Here is a 19,319-nt window from a genome sequence, read left to right as displayed (position 1 = left end):
CCAAAATACCCTGACCACACCCAGAAATTTCAGCTCGAAGGACATTTCCACTGCAATCTTTCACCCAATTAGTACAGTTAGAGTAAGGGAGACCAAAGGAAACCCTTAACTCATCACCACATACAGTCTGAAGTCCATGGTGCCATTGCCTACTCACCGATGCCTGCAGTCTGCAAGACAAAGGGCAGAAGGCTCTGTTTATCCAGAGCCACCTCAAAGCTTCTCAGCCACACAAACACAGGCAAAACTGAGCTTTCTTCTTGCAAGAAGAGAAGGCCAGGACCAGGCTGGGCTGGTTCTGCAAGAGGAAAAGGATGGGATAGCAAACACACATCACAAAACCCTACCGTGGCTTTTAGGTGTTGTTTCAGCATCAGTCTCACAGTACACGGACCTTAAAGAATTCTTCCTGATGAGCTCCAACTCTACAGATCCTGAGGAATAACCAAAACACAATGGCAGCCCATAATCCCCTCTATCCTTGTGTCTCCTTTGTTCCTGCTGCATTAATTCAGTGTGGGCACACCCAGCCAGGTGACTGGGGATGTCACTGCATACTGTGACACACATTGCATATTCTGGGATGAGTTGGCTTCCTTTTATTTCTGTTCCTCTCCCCTTACATCTTACCAAAACAGCACAGTTCCCAAGCGTCCAACAAGAAATAAAACCAAGGGAATTTAGTGAATGGAGCACACAAGGGGAAAGACTAAGAGAGAACACCACCAAAGATAAGGAGAACATCACAAGAGTTCTCTTGAGGTTATCACTGAGAAGAGAAGGCTCTGGGGACACCTCATTGCAGCCTTATAAAAGAGTTACTTTTTATATGGGCAGGCAGTAACAGAAAAAGAGTGAATGGTTTTAAACCAAAACAAGGGATATTTAGATTACATACTAGGAGAAAACACTCTGAGGGTGGTAAGGGACTGCAATGTGCTTCCCAGAGAGCTGTCAAATAATATCTAGAATGGCTATTTAAGTCCTTCATGCTTCATGGACCAACCAGCAGCATTGCTTGCTGAGGAGGAAATCCCCACTGGGGTGTCAGCATGAATTGTATCTGCTTCCACCCTTACACTGAAGCATCTGTGTTGGTCACTGCTGGAGAAGAGTCAACAACCACGGGCTCCTAAATGGTGACATCTGCTGTTATCAGATTATAATTAATTACCTTGATTTTACAGGTACTACTGGCTCTGGAAGGACAAAGCCTGCAAACTTTCCCCTCTACTATCAAAGAATCCCAGAACCTATTTTTCAAAAGCAAATAGTAAAATCCTTTCTTTGAATAAAGATTATAGATCATTGGAGCTACTCAGTAATTTCCCTCTGCGGCTCTAAGACATAGTTTTCCCCAAAAGTTAATCAATTGTATTCAGTATTAGAAACACCAAGTAACACAATCGGAGCCAAGCCAGAACACATTGTTTGTGCATTTTCCCGCTAGCAAGCTCTGCCAAAGCTCAGACAATGACGTTCTGCTAATTTGCCAATAATTTATACAGACACCAGTAAAATGTGCTTAATCCTCAAAGAGATTCAGTTGCTTGACTCCAGATTTCAAAGAAAAGCATGCAAATGCAGAAATAAAATGAGAACCATTTAGTCAAGTGAACGCATAACCGACAGATTCACATTGTTTTATGGCATCAAATAACAGTTTTCTAATGTGATTCCACGTGGAATAAAAGGAGAGGTTGCTGTATATTTTGGCAGAGCATAGGAAGAGGTCACATATACCTGACTTTTAATAAACCCTTAAAGGCTGTCAAAATTAGGTCCTTTACACAGAACCTGACATAATCCCGGGCCATTTTCTTATCGTCAATAAATTTTGCAAATTTACAAATTTTTTTTTCTTTAACCCCAATTCCAATTCATTTGGAGGTATCTCCATTCCAGCGTGTTTGTAAACACTTCTTTTCTGATTTGGCTTTCAGTGGGGATAAAATTTCAGCAAGTTTTGCTACATATGACAGCACTTGATGGTGTATGGCCTGCATGCATTTAGATGGCCTTGATTTTGGAAAAAAAATTTTCTTTTCTATCCTTTCAGGAAGGGAAAAGGAATCTTGCAATTTCAACGGGGACCAATAGAGGAATCTTTGGTGCATGTCCTTGCCCTTGATAGCATGCCATGCATTTTGATGGCTTTGAAGCAGGGAATGATTTTTTCAATTTTTTATATTTTTTTAAGTGTCTATGTCTCGTCCCTCATATCTTCTCTTTTAAGTTTTGTCTCCCAGCTTGCCTTGTTCCCCTCCTTCTGCAACATCTCTGAGCTTGGTTTTGGCATGTTTTGGTCCTTGGAAATGCAACCCATTTCCTCACAGCCTCTTTTTTGAAGACACTAAAAGTCCCGATTTTCTGGGGTTTTTTTGGGTGTTTTTCAATTACATTTCATTTGATCCTATCTCCTTTCCAGAGGCTTTGCAAGCCTTTCTTTTCGGATTCATAGGATTCCTTTTCCCTTCCCGAAAGGAAATAGAATTTCCTTTCGGGAAGGGAAAAGGAATCTTGCGATTTCAATGGGCACTAATAGAGGAATCATTGGTGCATGTCCCTGCCCTTGATGGCATGCCATGCCTTTCGATGGCTTTGACTTAGGGAAAGATTTTTTGCTTGTGTTTTCTGTTTTTTAAGTATCCATGCCATGTCCCTGTTATCTTCCCCTCCAAGTTTTGTCTTCCTCCTTTGCTTTTTCCCCTGCTTTTGCAACATCTGTGACCTTAGTTTTGGCATGTTTTGGTCCTTTGCGATGGAGCTCCTTTTCTCACAGCTTATGTTTTGGACTTAGGGAAATTTTGTTTGTTTTTTTTTTAAGTATCCCTGCCATGTCTCTGATATCTTCCGCTCCAAGTTTTGTCTTCCTCCTTGGCTTTTCCCCTGCTTTTTCAACATCTGTGAGCTTAGTTTAGCATGTTTTGGTGCTTTGAAATGTAGCTCCTTTTCTCAAAAGTTATGTTTATGACTTAGGGAAATTTATTTTTTTTTAAGGTATCCATGCCATGTCCCTGGTATCTTCCCCTCCAAGTATTGTATTCCTCCTTGACTTTTTCCCTTGCTTTTACAACATCTCTGAGCTTGGTTTTTGCATGTTTTGGTCCTTTGCAATGCAGCTCATTTCCTGACAGCCTCTTTTCTGAAGACAGTAAAAGTCCCGGTTTTCTGGTTTTTTCTGGTTTTTTTTTTAATTGCATTTCATTTGATCCTATCTTCTTTCCAGAGTGTTTCTAAGCCTATCTGTTTGGATTCGGAAAGGGAAAAGGAGTCTTGTGATTTCAATGGGCAGCCATAGAGGAATCTTTGTTGCATCCCCCTCTTATGGGAAAGTGGAAACTTCCCCTCTCTTCTTCATCTTTAACAGAATGAATAGTATAAGTCTCCTCAAATATTTCAGTTTTTCTTTGCCTAATTCTTGGAAAATGCACTTTTATTTTGTTTTGGTAAATAAAGTCTACAGCATTGGTTTCTTTCCCACTATGTTAGCACTGCACCATATACACCATTAGATTGCCTTCGAGAATGTTCCACAATATCATCATAAAATTTTTGGAAGCAGAGCTGAGAAGAGTCATACAGCAAAATCTGTCACAGCTTTTAAAGAAATTCCACTCCATTTTATTTTGGAAACATAATGGAAAGTGACGGGAACCCAATGAAACCTGTGCAGTATTAATTAAAATTAAATATATTTTATAAAAATAAGGTGTTTCTGTATTATAGGGATCTGGGTCCAGCAATAAGAAAAGAAATGGTGTTCTGGAGAATGAAGTGTAATTATGGCTGAGCAAACATATGGAGAGAGAAGGGGAAAAATTAAAGGAGATATAGACAAATGCAACTTGATGACAGTGAAAAGCTCTACTCATTATTGAAGACCAGCAATGTTCAGGGAAGGCTGCAAGGCCACCAAACATCTCAAGTCCAAAATTTCAAATATATTTTTATTTTATTTTATGAATGTCCATCAGATATATATCTTTGATGCTACAACACACTAGTTGAATAAAAATCAACAACATAAAACCCCTCATCATAAAAGATTCAAGACGTGAAACCCCAAAGCCATAACCATTTACTCTGTGAGCATATCATCTTTGACAACCATATATAAATGACATCATGACAACAAATACAATGTACAATAATAAGTGTGCAATGGTACAAAATATACAAAAAGGAATGTGTATTTAATGTACATTCAACATTACCCCATAAAAATCTTTGTTGGGAAAGTGAAGTGCCTTTTCAAGACCAACAAAAAATGTACACCACTTCAGTTAAGATGCCTGAAGGATCTCCCATCAAAAAAGTAAAGTGTGTGTTCTTTGACTGGAACTATAAAATAACAGAGCTGAATTTTCCCTATTGAAAAAAAAACCTAAACTTCATAAAATTTTTGTTCACATCTAGAGTATAATAAAATATTTAGAGTGCAGAAAATTCAGTTGCATTTAAATTTCACTTAAAAGTGGACCCTCTTTTATTGATAGACCTAGCTCAGTCATATAAAATCAAAAATCTATATTCCTTATAGTAAAAAGACCATTTCTGCCCATGTCTCTTTTCTGATTTTGATGCATTCCACAATTCCCATAAATTTGCTGTAATGGAAATATGAGTCTGACCAGAGGTCAATACAAGAATTGTGACTCATTTTCTCTGGCTCTGTACAAGTCTTGCATAATTTTACTCAAATATTTTTTGCCCAAGTTTCAGATTCCTTTGAGTTCGACCTCAGAGGGAATTTCAGGAAATTATTACTGTGGATATTATGAAGATCACATGCTTATAACGTGGCTGATTTTATGGAAATAAAATCACCCAGCCTCCAGTTTCCAAGGCACCATTTTGTGCCTTTCCTCCAGAGCTGCTACTTGCACTGCCACAGGATGCATTCAGATGCTGTGCAAGTACATAACCCATGCTCAGCTCTGCTGGACATCCATCCATCCATCCATCCATCCATCCATCCATCCATCCATCCATCCATCCATCCATCCAAACATCCATCCAAACATCCATCCATCAATCCGTCATCCATCCACCCACCCATCCATCCATTCCTCCATCATCCATCCATCCATCCACACGTCTAACCATTCCTCGTCCATCCATCCATCATCCATCCCTCCATCCATATCCATCCATCCCTCCATCCCTCCATCCCTACCCCTTCCTCACATGAACTCAGGACTAAAGGAGGCTGGGTATTTCTAACAAGCCTCTCAACTGACAGAGCTGATCCTTCATTCCCAAAAGTTGAGATTTTTGCTGTACCTCTAGAATTCAGGTTTTGCTGGTTCCTAGCCCTGGGAAAAGTGACATTTACCCAGCCCAAGGGAGAACGCTGAATCTGCCAAAGACTTCTCTTGAAAGGACAAGCTTCCACAGAGAGGGACAAGTGCCACTTGCACTGTAGGTACCACTTTACATCTCTGTAAAGAGTTTGAACCTGCTACTGCCTACAAACTCATGGGCCCAGACCTACAATTCACACAACAGCTGTTACCAAGTTTAAATTTAATAGCACTAGGTTTTACTCCAACCTTGATGGCCATGACTTGGGCACCAGAATGGGTTCAATTTGCAGGTGCAACAAAATTCCTTTTGCATTAGAGGTTAACACAGACCATCCACACCTTCAAAGCATTAAAATCAAAAGTATTTTCCAAAGTTCAAAACTCACCCGAGGCTCATTCTGAGTACCATTCACAATTTTGATTTCAAGAAAGACTCACAGTTGTGCCAGTAAACAACAACACACAACCTTAGCAGGAGGTTGCAGGCCTCTCTGAAAATAATTTCTTAGGAATATGCACAGGAATGAGAAGGAAATGAAAGGTACCTATAAATCATATGGCATGCCTGAGTGTTGCCCAGGTGAATGCAAAAAATTCATGTTATTTGCAGTATGTATATCTCTTCCTGAGTTGAATTTCATTCCCAGTAAGGAATCCAAGAATCTGCTTTCTTTTTTTGGCAAGGTACTCAATCACATGGTAAGGCAATCCATTTTTCTGGTTTGCTTCCTGTCTTCTTTCCTCTTAAAAGGCCAAGCATTTCTCACCAAGATCACCACTATAATGTGTGCCAGAATATGTTTAAAATATAGTCCTGTAAAAATAGAAATTAGGTTTGTTCCTTTGAAGGCAGCATTAATTCTTCATATATTCTGGGATCTTGAAGATTTCAGCTGAACAGATTCAAAATTATCTTCCTTTTCCTGCAATGGAAAGACAGGTTCCCATCAACTGGATTTCTTCAAAATCTCTCCAGCAGTCAGCACAATCATTTCTGCTCTCAATATCCTTTGCCAAAAACTTCACTTTATTTTTACTATGGTAATTAAGTGCACAGTTTGATCCTTTAATATTTAATAACATTACTAATTCTGTAAAAAAATTGCAAAAACAATAAAATTATGCTATAGCTATTGTTCATGGTACTTATTTTAGAGGGTGCAGGGAAAGTCATTTCATATTCAGAGAATAGGACAGGCAGTCTGAGCTGGGGAATTGCAAGGTAATCATCTCTATGGTTATTATCACTTATCAATGTGTTTTCTGCAAAATATAAAATGCTTGAAGCACAGCATGTGAGTGTGAACACCACTGCCTTGGTCCTGGATTCCAATCTCAACAACTCCTCTGGGAGACCCACAAGACAAAACATCAGTTTCCATCTTAAAAATCAGGGCTGGAGAGTTGAGTTTTCTCTCTGTTTTCATTTGGCCAGCAGGCATCAGGGTGAGCAAGAAATGTGGACTTACACACCCAAATAGTCTGCAAAATGTCCTGAATTACCTTCATAATCTGATTTTTAAAGCCTTCTCACACAGATCAGGACAGTCTAGTGCAGACTAGAGAAAGAAGGGGAGAAATTGTCCTATGCTAGTCCAGTGAAAAATATCTGTTCTGAAGAGCCTGGTATTGTCATGCTGGAGACAACAGACCCAACAAGAACAGCCCCCAATCTGAAACAGGTTTGTAATTATTTGGCTTATATCTTCCCATTAAAAATAAGTCATCCCTTTCTATATTACAGGCCCAGCCCTCAATCCCTTGGGTGCTTGAACCCACTGATATCTTTGTGACACACTGGCAGAAATGCCATAGCCTGAGGCTTGAACATATAGTTAGGACACTGCAGATTCTCTTTCTCTCTCATTTTACATTTCTCCTTTTTCTCCCCTGTTTTCCTCCATTTATTTTTTTTCTGTATTTTACATGCATATTTAGCAGGACATTAATTTCTTCATCTTTTGCATAAATGAAAAGCAATGCCTATAACATTTGGTTTTTTATAAATATATATATTAAATTTGAGTTATCTGTGGGGGTACAGGACACAGAGCTGAGAAAGCTAATGAGGTACTGGAAGTTGAATTTACCAGCTATTGTTATCTAGCAGTAAAAAAAGGAACAAGCTTAGAAATACCTGACAAGCTTGTTGAAAATGGAGAGAACACTCAGGAGGCCTGCTACAGTGGATACAGGAACATTAAAAAACTCCAACAAGGCATTCAAGCTGTCTGAATACTGAAGTACTAAAGCTTAATTCTATTTTAGCAACATCACCAGAAAATTTTATGTGATTTGATTTTATTTACATCTTCAATATTCTCAATATTGAATTAAGAATTAATATTGAATTTCTGCCCCCTTCCACAAGGAAAAATATTGATTTTGCAGGACAAATAGTCAGGCTGGGTTCAAGGGAAAGTTTCTGCACATTATCTGTGCAATGGTAACTTCTCCTAGGAGGGATATCTGAGGAGCAGGTAGTGTGGCAAGAGGACACCAGTCAAACAAAAAAAAGTAAAAAAATGAAGAGAAAAGAATAATAAGGGAAAAGAAAGGCAGCACACAAGTTTTAATTATTTTGCAGCCAATCACAGAAGGAAACAAAAAGGGATACAAGGAAAAAAATCTCAAAATTCAACATTCTGAGATATTATTTGGACAATAAACTGGAGTACAATGTTTTAAAATTAATTTTTATCATGGTATTTTAAGAGACTTTCCAAGAAATTGACTTCAACAAAACCGTTTGAAAGGGAAAATGTCATTTGCCTTTATCCTGATCATAACAGATGCCCCCACTGGAATCCCTTAAAGACAACACTACCCTTTCCACAGCACAGATTTCAAGGCATTTGGAACAAAGACTAAAGAGCTTTTGGGATCTACCATGATGGTCCTCTGTGGCTCCTCTCAGAAATGCTCAAAGGACACCAAAGAGTTTGGTGCTGTCAATTCAGACATGCAACAATCCACATCACATCTACTGCAGAAAAAAAATGCTTTTTTTGGTGCTGCTTCCCACTGAAATGGAGGAGGCTGCTGTGTTGGGCAACAGGATGAAGATGATTTATCTTCAAGTGAATCCTACTCAAAATTATGGCTCTCCAGCCAGCCATGAAGCCAGCCCAGGTGAGCTGCAAGCAGTGGCTGGTGGCTGTGCTGCCAGTCTTAATTTTTTGCATCTCTAATAGCTGTGTTTGCCTCAGCAATGGATGTGCCTGGGAGGATTCCAGGCAAAAAAGTTCTCTCTGCCATTACCTGTTTTTTTCTGGTGTCACCCATGCAATTAAAAAATGCTACTGAAATCTCTGTGGAGGAAGGAGCATTTACCCAAAAACCCTACAACATTTCTTAATTTTATCCAGACTGTGGATTTCAGCAGATCACTATGGACTGGATGAGGTGTGCGTGGGAGGCTGCACTGCTGTGAAATTAGCATCAAAGACTCATCATATCCAGTAATAAAAAAAGGTAATAATTATTTTTGTATTAATATTGGTAATTACTACTCACCTTTGTTGCCAAGGATTTGAGCTTCCCCAGCAGCGACTGCTTATTTGAATACACAATTTCTTCTTCATTATCTTCTCCTTCCATTATAGCACAGCTGTCAGCAGCTGGCAGTTCACACTCTTTTGAGTTCGTTGTCATCACTAATTTGGAATATTTATACTCCAGCCTGAAGATATAAAGCCACACAGGAATAGATTTTTTTTCTCAAATGTCCCATACTCAGGGGTTTTGTAATTTAGATTGTCTGCAGTCCTCCCACATAGTTACTTCTGAGGCAGTGGAAATTAGATACTTTTCAATCATTAAAAATATGTAACCAAAATAGTACTAACAATACACTGAGCTCTCGCTTTCCAGTTAGTCCTCTATCCTTATAAAAGAACCATATTTTCCCACCCAGACCAAGGGGAGGTCAAGAGGACTTCCTGCATGAAGAAGTGCTGGTTGGAGTAACAACCAAAACAGAACTGAACAATATGGTCAAGAACCTAATTTTTTACCAAGCTGAAAGGACTAATTAGATTAAAGATACTCTTTTGGTCTTCAGATTTTGAGAAAGCCACGTTGTTTCAGAAACTAAAGTCAACTTAAAACTCTCAAGGGTTAAAAAAACATTTGGAAATTATGCCATTGCAAATTACCATGGATGTTCTATACTTTCCTCACTGAATTTTTTTATAGCCACCATTGACAGAAGAAACATCAACTTGGTGTGTGAATGGATTGATCCCACAAGGTACTGCTTATCAAGAGTGTCATAAAGTCAGATGAAGGAAAAGTCACTCCATCAAGCTTTTAGCTAACTTTTAAATGCAATACAATTTGCAGTACTTACTTCTGGTTCTTCTTCCAAAAGTAACAAGTCAAGGCTATGAGCAGAACAGCTGTGAAAGCACCAACACCAGCTCCAACTTTAAGCCAAAAATCCACTGTTTCACAAGTGCTGGTCCTTTTTTCTGGCAAGGAAACTCCTTTAATGCAATGCTTTGGCTCATTCCATACATATAAGGTTTCCTTTCAAACAGAAAACACCAAAAAGTGAGCTGCTTGTAGGAAAAGAGAGAACTGTTTAGACTTACAGAAAACAAGCTGTTCTCAGGTAGAAAGGTCAGATAACATTTAGTGAAAGCAAACCAAAACACACCCTTTAGGTTTTCAGTTATATTGTATAATCAGTCCTCTCCTTGCTTGGGCCTGCAGGTTCAGGCATGGCAAAAGGATTTCCTCCCCTGTATAGGTCTCCATGTGGCACAATATGGGCTGGACAGCTATTGGGAATAAGTTGTGCCTGCACAGGAGCTGTTGATCAACAGGAGAGTTTGAACCTGTGGAAGAACTTCCTAATATTTGACTAGAGAAGGCAGCAGCAAAAACATTGCAAGCAAGTAGGATGAATTTATAAATTGACATTTGGAAACCTTTCCTAGCCTGCCCCGATGCTTATGGCTACGAAACAACTGAAGTCTTTAGGGCACTCCATCCTTCAGAAATAACTGTCCTGCAAATCTGAATGCATTGAGAGTTCACATCCTTACTCACACAGCTGGCAGCACACGCCAGCTCTCTTGCAGGAACCACACTGACATTGACACAAACATTCCTGAGTCTCAACACAACTCCTCCCTCAGCTTGCATCCCAGCCAGCTCAGAGCCTTCCAACCCACTCACACATTAATTTGCACACCAAATCTCAACAAGAGTCCAAGTTATATCCAAATGAGCCCATCTGACTTTGAGACATGGGTGCTGTACCTGAAATCCTTTTTTGCAGGCTCCCTCAATCTCATGGTAGTCTTGCTCTGTGCAGAGAGGACAAGCTTCTGCACTTTCCCAGAGGAAGTAGAAAGTGCATCCATCACAGGTGCCTGCAGGGCAGGAGCTACGAGGAGAGCAGAGCTCAGTTATCAGTCAGGAAAGAAACACTCTGGGGTTTGCATCCTCATCCACCTTCTGCTGCTGAAGATTAGGAATGAGAAGTGTGAGAAATGGGTAAACATCCATCGAGTTAGCAGATGGAAGAATCTGGGGGGAGAATTTTTCCTGGTTTGTAAAGTGCTTCCTCAAGTGAAAACAGGTGTTGAGCTTTCAAAGATCTAAAAGGAGTGTGGAGAGGGAGAGGGAGAGGGAGAGGGAAAGAGAAAGAGAAAGAGAAAGAGAAAGAGAAAGAGAAAGAGAAAGGGAAAGGGAAAGGGAAAGGGAAAGGGAAAGGGAAAGGGAAAGGGAAAGGGAAAGGGAAAGGGAAAGGGAAAGGGAAAGGGAAAGGGAATGGGAAAGAGAAAGAGAAAGAGAAAGAGAAAGAGAAAGAGAAAGAGAAAGAGAAAGAGAAAGAGAAAGAGAAAGAGGTGCTGTGTTACTACACCAGCATACACTGATGGAGCATCACTGTTCTCCTGCACAGGGTGGCTGTTCCACCTGACTGCTGCTATCTGGTTCCTGCCATTGTTCTAATGATGTCTGGGTGATTTAGTCCATATGGAATGGACTTGTCCTGTCATGGTTAATTACTAGAAGGATGTTCACCCGTTAATGAAGAGATAACAGCTTCTCTTACTCCAAGAAAAACTAATGGCCTATTTTGTATTCAGCCTGCAGAAGGAAGTTGCACTGGCAGGGGCAGGACAGTCACGTAGATTTTTTTACTGACAATCACATCAGGCCTAACAGCAGCAATGGCCAAAGGCCATGCAAGAATTTTGGTGATATAAATATGAAATATATTCATGCAGAAAAAAAATTAATTTAAAGTTGTATTATTTTATATTATCTGGAAACCTGGTATCCTGATCTGAAGCACTGAAAAATCCCCAGCCCTAAAAGCCCATTCTGGCTTACCCAGATTTGAATACCTGACAACAGGTACATTCCTCTGTGAATTATGGAGCATTTTTCCAACCTACATGGCAAGAGCACTGACAGACCTTTCTTCTCAACTGCTTTCATCTTGTACTGCACATTCATGTGATACTAAACACCAAGCCTGGAGGATCAAGGAGTTACATTATTTGACATATTCCTGATACCTCCCTGTGTGAAAGCAGCTGACTGCTGAGCTAATCAAAGGGGGATAGGAAAGGAAAAGCCAACATGAACTAAGGTACACATGTCAGCTATGTACCATTTCTACCCCTGCTCACACTTTCAAAAGCAAGGGAGGCTGTTCCTCCCTCACTGCTGGTGCTTTATCACAGTTCCCATCATGTTTTTCCTGTGGCACTGGAAGAACAACTGAAGAATTTTCATGCAGAAGCTGATAGTGGATCACTGCCCAGCAGAATTTGTAGGACAGGTCCCTCAGAAACTGGAGTAAGCATCTCCAAAGGTGCTCAAATCCCAATCATTCATCCATCACCTGTGAGGTAAACTCTACTCTGCCTTCTTCCAGGCAAGCACAGTTTGTGTGCCACGAGAGGGACAGGGACCAAAGGATCCCACACCTCTCACACTGCTCACTTTTGGGAAGGAGGATGAGTGAGAGCTATCAGCAGATTTATAGTAACATCCAGACAGACTAAAATGGGCCTTGATAACCAAAGAGGAGAGTTATCAGAGTTGAAGGAAACTTCTGAAAAATTACAGTGTGTTGCTAAAAATTAATAGAATTGAGTATTTTACTGGTTTGTTTTTTTTGTTTTTTTTCTCTGCAGTTTTTCAATCATGCTTATGCCTTAAGTTATGCTTATGCGGGCATAAACAGGATTTTGGAAGAAAGAAGCTTTTTAAGTCCCTCAAATCAGACTGAAGGGAAAAAACATCAGGCAAATTAAACACAACTGGTACAAGGCAGCCAGGATACAGCAATGAAGCACATAAATAAATATATCCCAAACATAAAATAGACAGAGCTCACACAAGCATTGCAATAGCAGATTTCAAAATTCCTAGAGCAGATTGCCTTTGTCCAAAAAAATAATTTTAACTACCTACTGCTGTAGCTCAAGGAAGAAAAACTACCTCTCAAAGCCTCAACTAGGCAGTTTAATCAGGAGGCTGAAGATTGAAATAAGGAACTGAAATAAAGGAGAAGTGAAAACAAGCCAACATCACTGCATTTTCTTTTGCATTTAAGCTCAGAACAACCTGCCACACAGCCTAAACACAGATCAGTTGGTCTGCTGGAAGCTGATGGACACCTAGGAAAACAAGTGACTGATGAGGGACAGAGCTCTCCTCATTGCTATTGTAGTATAAAATTACTAATGAGTTTTGTAAGGATTACCTGAGGAGCAAAGGCTTTTTGGTACTAGTAGGATGCAAAGACTGAAATACCTGGGCACAGAAAGCTCTCCTTGGTCTGGTTTGTGGGGGTTGCATCTCATTGTCACAACAGTTGCTCGGCCATTTTCACAGGAGGTTGTCACTGTTGAAGACCTAATGTCAAACAAGAGGAGAAAAGGAACATATTTCCACTACATTAAATGGAAATTACTGTTTCAGAGGTCTGTAAACACTCATGCAGCTGTAATACTAACAAAATACCCTTTACCACAATGGTTTTGACTTTGCCAGGTGAAAAACAAACAAACAAACAAACGAAAAAAAGAGCAACAGAATCAGGGTAGGCCTCTCCAATTCATTTAAATCTCAAAGTGCTCTGAGATGCTACTCAGGGAACTGCTCTGGTTTTCTGAATCTGCTGCATCAAGGAGTGAACTTTGCCACAAACAGAACAAAATGATTGAAAAGGAGAGTCACAGGTGCTGTGGTTGTTGTGTTACTCTGCTGGAGAGGCTCTGAGGGCTCACTCCCAGCCTAGCAACCTGAGAAACAAACTGTCCTGTATGGAAACCCAGAGCACTGGGAATATTCCTCTGTCTGCTCTGGGGTGCCCTGACCCCCAGGGGAGCCCTGACTTTGACCCTCATTCAGGGAGAAAGTTTCCCAGACTTCAAGGTAGACTGGAATCCACAAAAGTGTGCAATAGATTATAGAGAGCAGTGTAGGTGTATCACTTGGTGAGAAATTGAGGTTTTGGGATTTTTAGTATGTAGTGGATGGAAGCAAGATGGAGGGCACAGGGTGTCATCCTGGGTTTCTTCTTCATGCTTCTTCTTCCTCCTTCTCCATGGGTTTGGGTGGCATTTTGTAATTGGGCAGGAAAGTCCCCATTGTGGGCTCTGTGGGATCAGTTATTGGGGTAAAGGGGAAAATAATCTAGGTGTCAGTTCTTAACTGGAGAGTTTAGTCTTAAAAGACCTTGTAACAAGAGACTGTTGGCCATTTTGTGCCTTCTAACGAAAAACTGCCCAGCTCACAGCAGTGAGACTGTTTTACTGATAAGAAATAATAAACAGCTGAGTCTGAACAAGAACTGCCATCTCAAATGCCTTCAATCCAGACCCAGAGAAACCCACAACTTGTACCCCCAGTTAAAGGGGATTTAAAAGATCTTATTCCAGCATGATAGACCTTGTAAGCCAAGTTCATAATATGCTCAAAGTAGGGTCTCTGGTGTGGGGTTCAGTTTGCAGAATCAGACACATAATTTAAGTATTCACATAAGCATAAAATGCTGATATCCAATGTCCTATATTCAATTAAGTCCCAGCTTAGAAACACAGCTGACATGAAGATCAGCATGTCGACATCTGAACTGAGCTGATCTTTGAGCTGCTTCCTACCCAAACTGAGGCATTCTTTTTATGGAGAAGAGTGAAGAATGGGAAAAGCACTCTAGTAACTGTGTGTGTTGAAACAATTACTTTTAATCTGTAGCATCAAAGTAAACACAAATGAAAGTGAAAGAAAATATGCAACCACAAGTGGACATTTCCAAGTCATATATGAGAAAATATGGAAAGTAACAGGACACTGAAAGCGTCATCTGGATGAATCAAAGCTCTGGGATCACTTTCTATGGATCAAGACTTATTTAGATTTGAGTAAAGAGTGTTTGCTGATTTCATAAGATGATCTTCAACATGTCAATCAATATCAGGCAGATATTGCTTAAAGTGCAAAGGTTAAAGGTGGGTTATAGATCCCCCTTCACAGTTTTAGTTTCCTCTAAACAAATGAAGACATCTGACAATGCAATACACAGCACTTTTTACCCACTTGTAAAAGAAATGCACATCTGGTATTTTGCTTGGAGAGGGAGGAAATATATCTGCCTTGATGCTGATATTTTCCAGCACTGTTTCAACAGTAGCTCCTAAAATTGAAGAAATTAAAAATAAAAAAATAAAAAAAAGCAATCTATTAATGAATTTTAGAGGGGTCCATGTGTAATATTTTCTCAGTCTGAAAGCTGTGGATCTCACTTTATAGCATTTAATGACATCGTTGTACATTACACACACTTTTTTCTAACTAAATTTTGCAGATATATATGTTCCTCATACAGTCCGATTTCCTCATGCAGATAGAGCAAAAAAAAACCAAACCCAAACACCTGTGTAAATACTTATTACTCTTTTATATTAATTTAAAGCAATGACTGGATATTAAAGAAACATTAAATAATTTAGGCTGGCAAAGGACTGCTGAAGATATCTGATGCAACCCCTCAGAGCATATGCCTTGAGTGTACAACCCTCACACATCAAAACCAGGTAATGACCTGAGCAATTTGCAGTGCTTTGAGAGATGGAATAACAAGACTCAGAAGTATTATGGAATCATGGGGAAGCCTTGATGGCACTTTTTGGAACAAATGACAGGCTGGTGTATGAACTACATGGATTCTGGGCAAAAGCTGAAAAGGAGGAAAACGCAAGTAATCAGAGTTCTTAGAGATCTTTCCAACCCCATGAACCAAAGAAGACAGAAAATATTGGTGCTTCACTGCAACATTTCAGAAGAGGGAGTTGTACAAAGGGGGCTGCATCCTTCCCAGGAGTTAAAAATTGATAGAACAAGAAGTGGTAGTGGTCAGAAACTGGTGAAAAGACTGAAGAAAAGAAGCTTTCCACTTACTCTTGAAACAGTTGATAGAATCACAGACTCACAGAATGGTTTGGGTTGGAAGGAACCTTAAAGATAATTTTGTTGCAAACCCTGCCCTGGGCAGGGACACTTTTCACAGACCAGGTTGCTCAAAACCCTGTCCAACCTCTTCTTGAATGTTTCCAGGCATGGGGCAGCCACAGCTTCTCTGGGCAACCTGTGCCATTGTCTCACCACCCTCACAGGGAATTTATTCCTAATATCTAATCTAAACCTACTCTCTTTAAGTTGGAACCACTCCACCTTCTTCTGTCACTGCATGCTCTTGTAAAAAATCCCTCTCCAGCTCTCTTGCAGCCCCTTTAGGTACTGGAAGATGCTCTAAAATCTCCTTGAAACCTTCTCCAGGCTGAACAAGCCCAGTTCTCTCAGCCTGTCACCCAGGAGGGGTGGTCAGCCCCCTGACCACGTTTTGGCCTCCTCTGGACTCACTTCAGCAGCTCCACATCCTTGCTATGTTAGGAAAGGCAAACTCCAACAATTCAAAATTTAGCAACTGAGATAAAAAAAAGGTGCCAGAAGAGCTTGACATCATTTCTTTGTATTAGAAAAAAAGTCAGGACTATCTCCTTGTTTTTCAAGACAATAATTGCCCTCTCTCATTCCTCTGGTGGCAGGAGACAATATTGGCATTTACTGGCATGAATGTTTGTGAACTAGAAACCCATACCTAAGAGTGACCTTTAACAGAGCTTTTGATGACAGTGAATTGTCAAAAGACTCATGGAGAGGGGATATGGTGACCTGAATTGTAATGTGTCTCTCACAATGAGACGCAATAATGATGATGGAAAATGGGTCTCAGTTCATGGACAGATGCACAATGACAGAAAGTCAAAAAGAATTTAGGGAGAACCTTGTTGGTTGAACAAATCTGATCTCATTCCTTGAGTGCTGATGAACTTGGTTGCTAAAGTTATGTAAATGTATCAAGTATTTCACTAATTACCACATGAGGTTCTAATTAAAAAGTTAGCAGTGTACTATCAATTAGGAGCACACTCTGCATTAAAAACTATTTAGCTAAGCCATTATAAAATTATCTGGCCATGGGAAATTCTCATCAAACATGGGATGTCTCCAGGCTTCTCTAGACATCAATATTGAAGTGTGAAAATGCAAGATTAACATCAGGGATCTGCAAGCAACTGTATAATCCATGCTGGTAAAGTGTGTAGATGAGACAAAGATTAAGAGGATTAAAAATAAAATTCAGAGCAACTTGGTTGCTGGGTTCACTTAGCAAGATGGTCCCAAACAAACTCTATAGATTATATTATATTATATTATATTATATTATATTATATTATATTATATTATATTATATTATATTATATTATATTATATTATATTATATTAATAAAATATATAATACAAGTGCAGCAAGAATTGAAGGCCAGTCTTAAGAAAGAGAGATTTCCTTTGGAAACTGTAACTTCTACATCAGATCCAAGAAGCCATCACTAAATCCCTTAAGTTTAGAGAAAGAAGGATGCAGGGATTCCAAATGCAAAATTTTTATTGCCATTATAGCAAATTAAATACTGGGATACTATTCCATTCTGTGCTTTAAAAAAATATAAAAAGTTACCGAAAGTGTAGAAAGAGCCTCAAAGTGCACTTTAGGTGAGCACTTTAGGTGGTCAAAATAAATACATGATAGCAAGACAAGTAGAAGAACTTGGTCTGCTTAATTTATCAGAAGGGTGTGACAATTCCAGTACACAAAATATTTCTTCAAGAAGGAAAACATTGGTGTGATCTGGAGAAAGACTAATAAAAAGCAAGAGCTGGAAACTGAAGTCAGAGAAATTCAAATAGGAGACAAGCCTACTTTAAAAACAGAGAGATGGTGTTTGATCAGTGGAAAAAAATACCAGTGACTGTGGCAAAGTTGTTATTTCTGGCAGTCTTCAAAGTCCAGGTTGAATGCTCTTCCAAAGATGTGCTTTTGTCAAACTTAAGTTTCTGGGCTCAGTGCCAGGGAGAAAGTACAAACACTCAGTGCCTGTAATGGATAGGTGAGCAGAGCAAATGACTTCATTGTCTCATCTGGCCTCAGATTCTGGGAATTTGTGATCTGGACCAATGTAAAACTTAATGATGTGCAAAGCCACGTGCTGCCCTAAGCCTCCTGGTTCCTTGTCTAATTATGTCCCCACATCAGTTTCTTCTTCTAAAATTGCCCAAGTGGGATCTTGGTACGGGCAGAAACACTTGGACTAAAGTGACTCTCACAGTCATTGGTCCTGCCCTGAGTGAGGTGGGTACAGAACATAAAATAAAACCAGTGCTTTTTAATTACACTCTCCAGATTTTTGTGCTGAAATGCTATGCACTGTGAGACCCACACAACCAAGCACAAGGAAGAGTGAATAACACAGAAACAGAAAACTAAAAATGCACAGCCCTTGCTTTTCTCCTCCAGCCATCAGCTGAACTGAAACATCAGCAAAACACGCAGGCATCTGTGCAGAGCTGCTTCACAGCTCAGGAACCCTCAGACTGATCCTGGGCTGCCCCTTCACCCTTCCCTCAAAGTAATGCAGCTGCTGAGCCAGGAAGGATTTACTCAGCAGCCCTAAATACATGAGAGTGCATTCACAACAACAAGGAGAAGACAAACTGTGTACCTAAGAACCTGTCAGCAAGGCTGTTGGACTGCAGAGCCAGGGCTGTTCGGAAGCCCTTGCTGTCTGATGGGATGATGGTGGACTGACAGACAAAAGCTCCCACAAAATTGGAAAAATCTTCTGATTCTGCAACCATGTCCTTCAGAGTAACATCTGTGATATTGTCAGTGCAAATTGCCATCTTCTTCCCCTGCGGACAATCAGGAAAAAAGGGAGAAGCTGTTGGTTGTTGATAAGATGTGAAAAAGTTTGGGAAGAGAGAGATTGCAAACTTGCTGATTGCAAACTGGATGAGATTCATTACTTTACCTTACAACAAGTTGATGTCTCTATGTGTCAGTCATAAGAGGGACAAACCACAACAAACTGTGCCATTGTCAAAGCTCCCATTAAAGCCTTGTACAGACTCAGAAATACAATGTCACCTCTGGCACGTGACTTATCAGAAATCTGTACTGTGGAGCACTCTTCTTTATCTTGACAGCACACTGTTTACTTGCAGAGCATAGTAAAATGCTTGCAAAGGAAAACCCTATTTTTCTTGCCTTTAAATAATATACTGTAGAATACCTCTTTATTTGGGATTTAATCCAGATAAAATATTTTCAAAGCACAAATACATGAAATCTCTAAACAGATCTATAGCCTTCAAGACTGCTTTAATGTGGAATGTCAAGATCAGTGCTAGAATCAGAGCAACAGCAATGAAAGACAAATTACCAGACTCAGTTTTCCTAACAAAATGTCAAGCACTCACCACCTAACCATATGGTTGGTTGTACTGTAGTACCATTGTAGTAGTTTGGGAAAGTGAAGACCAGATCCACAGAGGAGAGAAAAATATCTACATTTGTGGATCTAGCTGTGAGTAGGTCTAATCCAGGTAGTAAAACACACAAACAAGCCTAAAAGTATG

General features: G+C 39.9%; 1 protein-coding gene across 1 annotated transcript in view; it reads right to left on the bottom strand.

Annotated features, from left to right (window-relative positions):
* Positions 1 to 3,924: 3,924 nt before the first annotated feature.
* ELAPOR2 (endosome-lysosome associated apoptosis and autophagy regulator family member 2) overlaps positions 3,925 to 19,319 on the bottom strand; it is a 102,317-nt gene continuing 86,922 nt past the window's right edge. The window contains exons 16-22 of the mRNA XM_058023022.1: positions 18,404 to 18,593; positions 14,880 to 14,976; positions 13,092 to 13,193; positions 10,578 to 10,704; positions 9,661 to 9,839; positions 8,826 to 8,991; positions 3,925 to 6,232 (exon numbers count right to left, since the gene is read on the bottom strand). Of these exons, the coding sequence (XP_057879005.1) occupies positions 6,173 to 6,232; positions 8,826 to 8,991; positions 9,661 to 9,839; positions 10,578 to 10,704; positions 13,092 to 13,193; positions 14,880 to 14,976; positions 18,404 to 18,593 (921 nt within the window). The 3' untranslated portion in view covers positions 3,925 to 6,172. The remainder of the gene's footprint in view (positions 6,233 to 8,825; positions 8,992 to 9,660; positions 9,840 to 10,577; positions 10,705 to 13,091; positions 13,194 to 14,879; positions 14,977 to 18,403; positions 18,594 to 19,319) is intronic.

This window comes from Melospiza georgiana, chromosome 4 (assembly GCF_028018845.1).
Source record: "Melospiza georgiana isolate bMelGeo1 chromosome 4, bMelGeo1.pri, whole genome shotgun sequence".
Classification (NCBI taxonomy): Eukaryota; Metazoa; Chordata; class Aves; order Passeriformes; family Passerellidae; genus Melospiza; species Melospiza georgiana.
This window is presented reverse-complemented; position numbering and strand designations above follow the sequence as displayed.